Raw genomic sequence first — 9,725 nt, 5'->3', positions numbered from 1 at the left:
TTGCTGGACTTGACTTTTCTCCGCTGGAGAGACAGGGAGTCTGGTGGAGCTCTGACATCACTACGAGCAGAGGGAACATGAGGCCATAACCAGGTCAGTTGTCTCAGGCCCTGGGTTTTTTCCTCTTGTTTGTGTTATTAATGACATTGAAAGCTCCTGAGTACAGTGATGTCACATGGGTGCACATATTGTATATACATGTAGGTATATATATGTATGTAGGTATAAATAGCTTGATTCGTTGAAAGGATTTTAGACATTTCTAAATCTCTAAATACACATAAATGTATGTATATTTGTGTGTAGAACAAAATACCAACTCATCTTGATTTGTTTTCTTTATAGGTTGAATATTACTTCAGTAAATACAATGTATTGTTGTACAAATATCATAAGAAAATGAGAACAGTTAACAGACTTCTTTCCATTTAATAAATATGATTGTAAATGCATAAAACAATTACACGGCACAGTTGAGGTCAAACAAAAACACTAACACCTTACCATCTGTTCTTATACAAAAACTGTACAGTAATAAAACTTTTTTGTTATTATTAATATTTCTCTACAAAAATAATAATCTTGGTAAATCTGTGGGGAGGAGGAGATAGCAGAAGAGAGAGGAAGAGAGTGTAGCTCAAAGCAAAGCTAGTCTACAATTTATGCTGTTTCCCGCACCCTAACCAGAAGACCAGAGATCCCTCCTGTTAGCAAGCCTTCCTGTCTTTTTGTCTTGGATCCTCCTGTTATGACAGACCTCCTGATCTCATCGAAGTCATTTCCTGTTCCCTGGGGTTAAAGTTAGGATTAGTGCGCCACTGTTTGGGACAGTGGTTACAGGCTAAGTTATTCATTTTCTAAATCCAAAAGATGAGTTAAGTCTAACTTTACACCCTTACTTTGCCAGTCTTGAAAACAAAATCCTTAAATTTCCATAAGCATTGGGAATCCAATCATTATTCCTTTGCTATATTTCTGAGGCACTGAATTTTTGTTGCTTATTTACAAAAGTCCAACCACCAGCATGTTAAATCACCCTTGTACATCATGTAAATAAACCAGATAAATCACCTCCTAGCTGTGAACAAATTCTGTCCTGTACCCTCAAAACAAACATCTTATCATGCAGCATTAAATATAAAGTTTTTCTTAACCAGATTTATCACAACTCAGCTAAAAAAATGTTAATCACTGTAATATGCCGTAGTGAATGTCCTTGTAAATGTCATTCTTTGAGGACAACACACACCACTGTGTTATGTATGATTCATGTCAAAACACAAGCACCTACTGTGTTGTATACTGTATAAGCTCGACATCATGACACTTGCTGAACATCGTGGGGACATTAGAAAAAGGTTCACCTTCCTGCAAATTCTTATGTAGACCAACATTGTGATGCAGGGTCTATCGGGCCAGTTAGCTAACCCTGTTTCATGGCTTTCCGCTCCATTTTCAAGGGTTAGACACAAGTTGGACCCTCCCTGGCAACTGGTGTTGCTTAAACCGTTTTCCAACTGCCACAATTAACCTTCCTGTTCTCAGACCAGCTGGCTAGCTTTTAGTCCAGGCTTCCTAACACCAATGCATGTTTGTGCTTCTACTGCACAGCCTGAGCATTGCTCTTGCACAACTTCTGTGGGGCCAGAACAGATGAAAAGCGTAGGCATGCAACAAAGCAACATAGCTGTTGTATTGGCTTCCTTTTATTTCTTCATAATGCACTGCCATATCCTTCTTCTTTCTTTCTTTTTTTTATGAGGCTGGGTCTCCTTCTTTACTTCCTGTTGCTCAGGTTTTCTCTTTGCCAATCAGAATGTAGTGACACAGATGGCCAGGTTGGATAGAGGACTTGCTTCTGAGCTGGGGCAGATGGTACAATTTCAGCATGGTTTTATTTCTGACACCTGAAAGATGCAACTCCAGGCACAGCATGGATACAGAATGGTTCCTGGTGGCAGTGGAAAGACGCCATTATTGAAAATTCAAAGGAGTCACAATTCATCTCCTTTTTCCTGCTGTCTGGTGTTTTATACCTGTTTTAATATCTGCAGCCAGCATTTGAGAACACCACTCTGTGCATGTGCCAGGTGCATAGAGTGCCGACTGCCATTTGCAACCCTGTTTTATAAATCCTAGCTGCCATTGTAAAACTATATTAAAACAGGTTTAAAACACCGGAAGGAAGGGAAAAGGACAGGAATCGTGACCCATTTGGCTTTCAATAGTTGTTACGAGGGATGGAAATCAGTTACATTACACCAAATTTTAAATGTCATTTAACCAAAAAAAACATCTACCAAAAAAAACATACAACTACAAACTACTATACACAGCAGATTGGAGCTTCTGCCGACATCTACCTCCCCATTTCTCCCAGTGTGTATTTGTTCTCTCCGTATATTTTTTCACTGCAGCTAAAGACAACCAAGTTTTCTTCAGTCTTTTTTTTGACAAATCACTACAAAGCTGTTCCGCTGGATAGTTTTTGGATATAAATACCCAAATGTTTTGACCACATCCTGTTCTCCTGTTCCTTTGTTATTGGGTAATACTGCTTGGTAGTTTTTGGTGGGTCTTCATTGAAATGGAGGTCAAACGAAACAATCTATACAAAGCAACCACTGTGTATTCCATAAATTCTAAGTATCTAATCATCACTCTTCTGTAGGGCCCAGAGTTACACTCTCTTCATGTGGGTCTGCCTACTGTGACAATTTATTCAGTTACTACTGAACAGATTTAGAAAATACTATCAGAAGCTGTGCAACCACACTCCACAAAAGTAAAAACAAAATAGATCCAAAAAACTTGCCTCAGAAGATTTGAAAGGCATCAATCAGGCATTTACATCTGTTGGATTTTGCACATAAAGTGCCAGAGGGATTGAAAGCCCTCTGAACAGGCTAACCATCTGTATAGCCTGGTAGCATCTGCGCTCTAGTTCTCCTGCTCTTACAGCACAGTTTAATGAGCCATGATGAAGATGGCTGCTGCTTGAGAGTTGGTGAGGGCATTAGCCTAAATGTGTCACCAACCTTAGCCAGCCTCGAACTTGACTGGTCATATTAAGTATTCAAGAAATCAACCTCATCTTATTCTGTCCAGTAGAAGCCTCTTAATATGTGACACCCCCAGAAAGCATTCTTGCAATTCTCTTAACCTCTCTCTCAGTCTCTCTCCCTCTCACTACCACGCTCTTTGGATTCTTCCACAAAGTAGCTGTTCCTCATTCCAACTGCCACCTTAAATTTTGCAGTTATACATTGTACTTTTCTTTTTCTCCTGTCACTACCCCTTTCTTCTTCTGTACCTAAAAGGTGTAGTGTCTGGTGATATTTGGGCATCACCTAGCACCTTAGCCATCAAGGGATCTCTTATTCTGAAGCACAAAACTTTTTACAAACTGGTATGTATCATAAATAGTACAAGGAGCATTAGATTAACAGCGCAGTTTAAATTAATCCAGAAAACAAAACCCTGTTTTTTTGTTAATAAATTAAAATCAGAAAAAGATACATTTCAGTAGAAAATGTGTATTGTGCATAAATCAACTTTCCAAAAGACAGTGGACCAAAAGCTTTGAAGTATAAATCAAGAATAAATCAAATCAAATCATATCAAATCAAGTACCCTATTCATATTTTATAACTGCATTTCTGTTTAGTATGACATTTGTTATTAAAATACACAAATTTCTAACATAGACATTCATGATGTACAAAATAAATGTGTAATTCACCTCAGTAACAGACTTCATAAAGGTATATTCATATGAATAAATAATACACTACCGCTGTTAGCTTCATGGAACAGCAAACCAATCTCAGATACATAAGAATAATCAAAACACTGCTGTGTATTACATTTTTTCACTTCACTAGTTCCTGTTGGTTTTCCCTCTGGATTATGTATCTGGCTTGTATAAATAAATGAACAATTTAAAATATTTAATTTATTGGGCATAATGTTAAAATAAAATTGAAAACCTGTACACAGTTCTTTCTGGTTTGAACAGAGCACAGTATGTGTCAGCAGGGTCCAACATGCACAGGTATAAAGCTCAAAACCATTGTGTCCCAAATGGTAAAGAATATCCATGAGTGATAATCCAGTCCAGAGTTCAGACGATGTATGTGGGGAGTTCTGTGGAGAATTTCACATGTACATGAGGTTTCATACATCCTGGGGCAAAGAGGGAAGAAAATGATATAGTATCAGAGGATATTCTGAACATGAAGCAGAGTAAACTCAGAAAATTGAGTGGGTCGCACTGAAGACACTTTAAAGCTTATTTTTTCACAAAATGAGACCATTTAAAAGTAAATTATTTAATAGTCTTGCAAAATAATTGTGAAGTATTAGGCATAGCACAGACAAAAATAATCATAAAAATATGAAAACATTGATTAGATTTTAAATTGGATGAAAGAGGAGACAAAAAAGCATCTATTAGACTGAGACTGCATGCATTGTTTTCAACAGCAATCTAGTGGCCAAACTGAAAAATACAACATAAAGTTAAATGCTAATAGAAGAACTATCATGTCAGTGATATAATAATAATAATAATAAAATTTATTTATAAAGCACCTACCAACTCAAAGAGCACTAGGCGCTACTTCAAAAAATTAAAACCAAAATCATCAAAATATCAATATCAGAATAAAAATCAAATAAGTAGACATATGACAGGCACATACATTTATCGATCTATAGCATAATTCCTGTCCAGGCTGACACCCCTCAGAAAAGCTAGAATAAAGCTAAAATAAAATAGAAAGCCAAGAGGAGCCTTAGAGAGATTAAGCATAAAAAAAAAAAAGCTTGTTTAAAAAAATATGTTTTCAGTGCAGATTTAAACCAAACCAGTTCAGTTATAGAGTGTAAATCTAATGGCAGAGCGTTCCACAATACCGGGCCGTACACGGCAAAGGCCCGACCTCCCCATTTTTTATAACAGGAAGAAGGGACCACAAGGGCGAGGTGGGTGGACGACTTTAATGATCTCCAAGGCAAATATCTGGATAGAAGATCCGATAAATATGCAGGGGCAAGGCCATGCAAGGCTTTAAAGACATATAGCACAATCTTAAATTGCACTCTCCATTTCATAGATAGCCAGTGAAGGGACGCTAAGATTGGGGTAATGTGATCATATCGACGGGTGTCAGTGAGCAGCCGGGCGGCGGCATTTTGCACTAACTGCAGCCTGGATAACGATGACTCAGATAAACCGGCATAGAGGGCATTGCAGTAATCAAGCCGGGACGTCACAAAGGCGTGAATGGCTTTCTCTAAATCAGTGCAAGAAAGAAATGGTTTTACCTTCGCTAACAGTCTTAACTGATAAAAGCTCATTTTTACCACGGACTTAATCTGGCTATCAAAGTTAAAATGTGTGTCGAATATAACTCCCAGTTTCCCCACCGTATTAGAGCATGGGGGGGCACAGGTGCCTAGGTCTGACATGGTCACCACTGGGTGGGGACTAATAACAATATATTCGGTTTTAACTTCATTTAAGTAAAGGAGATTTTGAGCCAGCCAGATTTTAACATCACATATACAATTCTGTAATGCAGCAAGCGAGCTTGATTCAGGGGGTACCAAAGGCATATAAATTTGGATGTCGTCAGTGTAAATATGAAAAGAAACATTATGACTGGATATAATACTTATCTATATAACAATATGTGTGGTGGGGCTGTAACCGATATCTGTTTATCTTTCAGATGCAGTTAACCACGACTTCCTTATCTCTGTCAACAGATGCAGGCACAACTTCCTTATCTCTGTCAACAGATGCAGGGGGGTGGGATGCGTACCCACGTGGGGGCCACGTGGGACTAGGAACCAGAAGAACGATTCTGATTGGTTGGGGGCGGGACTAAGAACCGGATGAATGATTCTGATTGGCTGGGGGCGGGGCTAAGGGGCGGGACCACCTGTCAAATTAATTCTGAAGAGAAGTGGTATCTTTATTGTGTGTGATAATTATAAGTTGAGTCAAGGTTGGGCTTTTTGAGCAGTGGTCTAATTATCGCATGCTTCAGAGTCTGAGGGACTAGCCCTGAGCTGAAGCAGGAGTTGATAAAAATGACCACCCAAGGGCCAATGATGTCAATCAACTCTTTAAAAATCTTTCCAGGTAGGGGGTCCAAAGGGGACGCTGCAGATTTCAGTTGACACATACATTTCTTAAGTTGTATTATGGATATCTGTGAAAACGAAGTGAAGGTATGAGAGGGATGGGAGACAGGTAAGACATAAGAAGAAGAATGCGGGACACCCTGCCTGATGGCTCGGGACTGTTCACTAATATACATTAAAAACTCATTACAGACAATACTTGAGGTCTCAAGTGATGACTCAGTACTGTTAGTTACACAACAATACAGCAACATTTTGCTAATAATCATGGCCATAAACTGGTCATACCAGATGAAAGGTTAGTGTTAGGGTTGGCACTGGCAAAACTGCTTAGTGTATTGAAATGATGTGTTTTGAAAGTGTTTATGAATTATATTTGTTTGAGGGAGTGTTAGTTTTTCTTCTAGATTTTGCATTTGTGAAGATTAAACAGAACTTAAAACGTGAGTATGCTAATAACACAGTTGTATCACCATAGATACAACTGTCCATACACTGTCCAGTAGGGAAAAAATAAATACATAAAAATAAAAATTAAACTGTATTTTGAAATTTGCTGAGGAGTTGGGGTGACAAAATAAATGTTATGTTAGGCCACTGCACTGAAATATGAGAATATACAGACAGGTGACAATTTTTAGGAAAACACTGAATAAATGAGTGGAGACATAACTAAATGCAAATATTTCCATAAACAACACAAGGGCTGACTGAATGCTTTGATGAATATGAAAATTATATGAATGATATGACCTTAACGATCACCAGATCTTGAGACTTGAGTCTACTGTATGTCGAAGATGTACTGAAGCTGTTCGAGGGGTTTTCAAGGACAAGGTTATAACGGCTTGATTTCTGTTCATTTTTCACCCATCTGTATCCTCAGGCGATTAAATAGTAACAGTGCCAAGGAGAACAACCTGTTAATTATACTACTGAAATTTACTTTTCATTATACTCATTTTTATTTAGCTCTCTTTCATCCCTTGCCCGGACCGCTTCACATCTGAGAAACACACAACAGAAAGCAGAGGATGAGTCTCTGGAAACAAGAATGCATCAAAACAATGGAATGAAATAAGCAATGGAAGGGAAAGAAAACAAATTCCAGCAACAGATAAGAGTCAAATCAGGGCGGATATTTACCAGTGGGCCGTGAGTTAAACTCTGTGTCCAGAATCTCCAAAGAATGCACTAAGTCCCGCTGTGGTGTGGGCATGGCCTCTGTTGGATTTGCTGGACTCATCATTTCTTGTTCTTTTTCGTTCTGCATCTGCGCATAGACGTTGAGGCCTGGGATCTTCCTTGAGGAAAGATTTACAGTGAGGCAAAGGGATAAAGGCAACTGCCTAACTAAACCAAAGACAGCAAGGATACAATCAAGGGTTTATGCACCAGACTGCATTTTGACTTGTTTACTTAATTACTTTATGCCTATGCCTTCTAACAGTATTTTTATATAAGTCAGCATTTACAAAATAATACAAGTTTAAAATTCTGCCTTTGCTTGTCTGTAAATTTTAATGACCCTTTGTGCCCTTTTCCCTTGAAACTCTACCTTGGTGAGGAGACATAATTTAACATTTCAGAAAGGTCAGGTGCCTACATTCAAAGGGCTTAATATTGATAGCAGCTGAAGGCTGACTGACATTTCTTTTGCAAAGAATGACCCGACAAAAGGATTTCCACAGGATCCCCACAGATGTGTGAGGTAAAAAGCCAGTCCTCCACTGAGGAGTGCAGGGTATGCCGGCAAAGGCGTCTGACAGGCAGCAGTCAACCTTCTCTGTAGCCTTAACAGCTAGGTTTTGTTTACTAAGCTGTCAGGATGCTTCGACTCCTTTCACCACCTTCCTATCACGTATAGTGTGACGACTGTATAGACATGACATTTCCTGAGCGCTTTACCTCTTGAATTTGTAGATGACAAATACAGCTAAACCCACAACCACTACTGATAGCAGCATTAGCATGGCAGAGCCACTGTGGTTCTCGCTCGTGTCCACTAGGGGTGCTGTAGAGACAGGAAGACATGAGCAAAAGCATAAACGGCACGACAACTAACACAATTTGTATTTCCACCCAGCTGAATCACGTAATAAGCAGTGAACAGGATAACTGACACCGATGTAAGTCATAGATGAAGCATTTTAATATACAGTAGTATGGACTTCTCTTACTCTTTATCTTATAAGCCCCTTTAGGACAGTAGCAGCATCCCCAATAGGAAGAGGCACACATACTTGTAACGATGCTCACTCTCTGAATGTCTCTGTGTAGCTACATGATGGGAGCCAATCAGACACAGGGTTGGGGTTGTTAGTTGACGGGGGCAACAAAAATAATAAAATATATGCCTGACTGTTGACCGTACTGTATGCAGGTCTGCTGATAGTCTACATACTTCATTTTCTGTATCACTTGCTACAGGAAGTACAGAGTCCTTCTGGGCAGCTCTACACATAGACAACAAGCTGTGTTTATTTACCTGCTGATAGGTGTGCTGCATATACAGTAACTTGGACCCCTGGCCGCAATGTAAACTGGACCAGGTTTTGATTCAAGGCGCTGAGCAAAACCTCAGAAAGCTGTTGGGACACAGGGGGAGATGATGATTTAAATAACATTGTTTTATTTTTCAAAAAAAAGAAATGCAACTATTGAGAAAGGTCATTGCCAAGATCATCAGATCTAAATTTCATCTGTCTTTTGACTTGTCATTTATTAACTCTGTTCTGACATTTCAGAGCAAATGTGTTTGTTTTCCTGATCAATCAATCAAATGTTTAATGTCACACTGACAAATAATTGAGTCCAAATAACATTTGCCTTTGACAGTACTTCTAGAAGTGCTGTGGTGTTAATGTCTCATCAGTTTGTGAATGATTGCCAAAGCAGAGGGTGGAAAATATACATCACACAAACACACACATATATACTATATATACACTCAAAAAACAACTCATTGGATTAACTCAATTTAATTGTGGTCAGGATTTCCATCCAATAAATATATGTAGCCCCAACTCAACCTAAGTCATTTTGCCCCACAATAAATTAATTTCATCCAATTAGTTGTTTTTTTTTGAGTGTATAAATACATCTATCTATCTATCTATCTATCTATCTATGTTTTTTAAAGCTTATTTGTTGCCTGTTGCAGCTTGAAACCAGATTTATGAGAGCTGTGTTTCTGGACCAGAAAACAAAAGCACTACACAGCACTAAAATTACCCCTTATTCTGGGAGCAAATGCAGAATGCTGTGATTGTTCTCTGTGGTTTTATTGGTGGAAATGACGGTTTTGTTTTTTGGGGTTTTTTTTGCAATCACAAGTTCTTTGGTATTCTTATTTTTATTTCTTTTCCAGGTCTCTCAGATCTGAAGGGTTCCTTTTCCCAGCTGCTGTTCTGAGATCTCTCTAGTTCTAGACTCATTGCTGGCCACTTCAGAACTCTCCAACTCATTGTCTGAAACCATTTCTGGTGCTTTTTGAAGTCTGCTTTGGGTCATTGTCCTGCTGTAAGACCCATGACCTCTGATGGAGACCCAGCATACTGGGCATACATTGC

General features: G+C 38.8%; 1 protein-coding gene across 5 annotated transcripts in view; it reads right to left on the bottom strand.

Annotated features, from left to right (window-relative positions):
• Positions 1-384: 384 nt before the first annotated feature.
• sorcs1 (sortilin-related VPS10 domain containing receptor 1) overlaps positions 385-9,725 on the bottom strand; it is a 195,071-nt gene continuing 185,730 nt past the window's right edge. For 2 of the 5 annotated variants that reach the window (XM_020594144.1, XM_020594149.1), the window contains 4 exons: positions 8,642-8,741; positions 8,062-8,167; positions 7,300-7,457; positions 385-4,185 (listed from right to left, as the gene is read on the bottom strand). In XM_020594144.1, coding sequence (XP_020449800.1) covers positions 4,124-4,185; positions 7,300-7,457; positions 8,062-8,167; positions 8,642-8,741 — 426 coding nt within the window. In that variant the 3' untranslated portion in view covers positions 385-4,123. Of the gene's footprint in view, positions 4,186-7,099; positions 7,160-7,299; positions 7,458-8,061; positions 8,168-8,333; positions 8,434-8,641; positions 8,742-9,725 lie in introns of those variants that run through there. The other 3 variants (XM_020594146.1, XM_020594147.1, XM_020594148.1) reach the window with 3 other exon arrangements.

The sequence above is a fragment of the Monopterus albus genome, unplaced genomic scaffold (assembly GCF_001952655.1).
Source record: "Monopterus albus unplaced genomic scaffold, M_albus_1.0 scaffold22.1, whole genome shotgun sequence".
In the NCBI taxonomy this organism is placed as follows: domain Eukaryota; kingdom Metazoa; phylum Chordata; class Actinopteri; order Synbranchiformes; family Synbranchidae; genus Monopterus; species Monopterus albus.
Note: the sequence above shows the minus strand (reverse complement) of the source record. Positions and strands in the feature narration are given on the sequence as shown.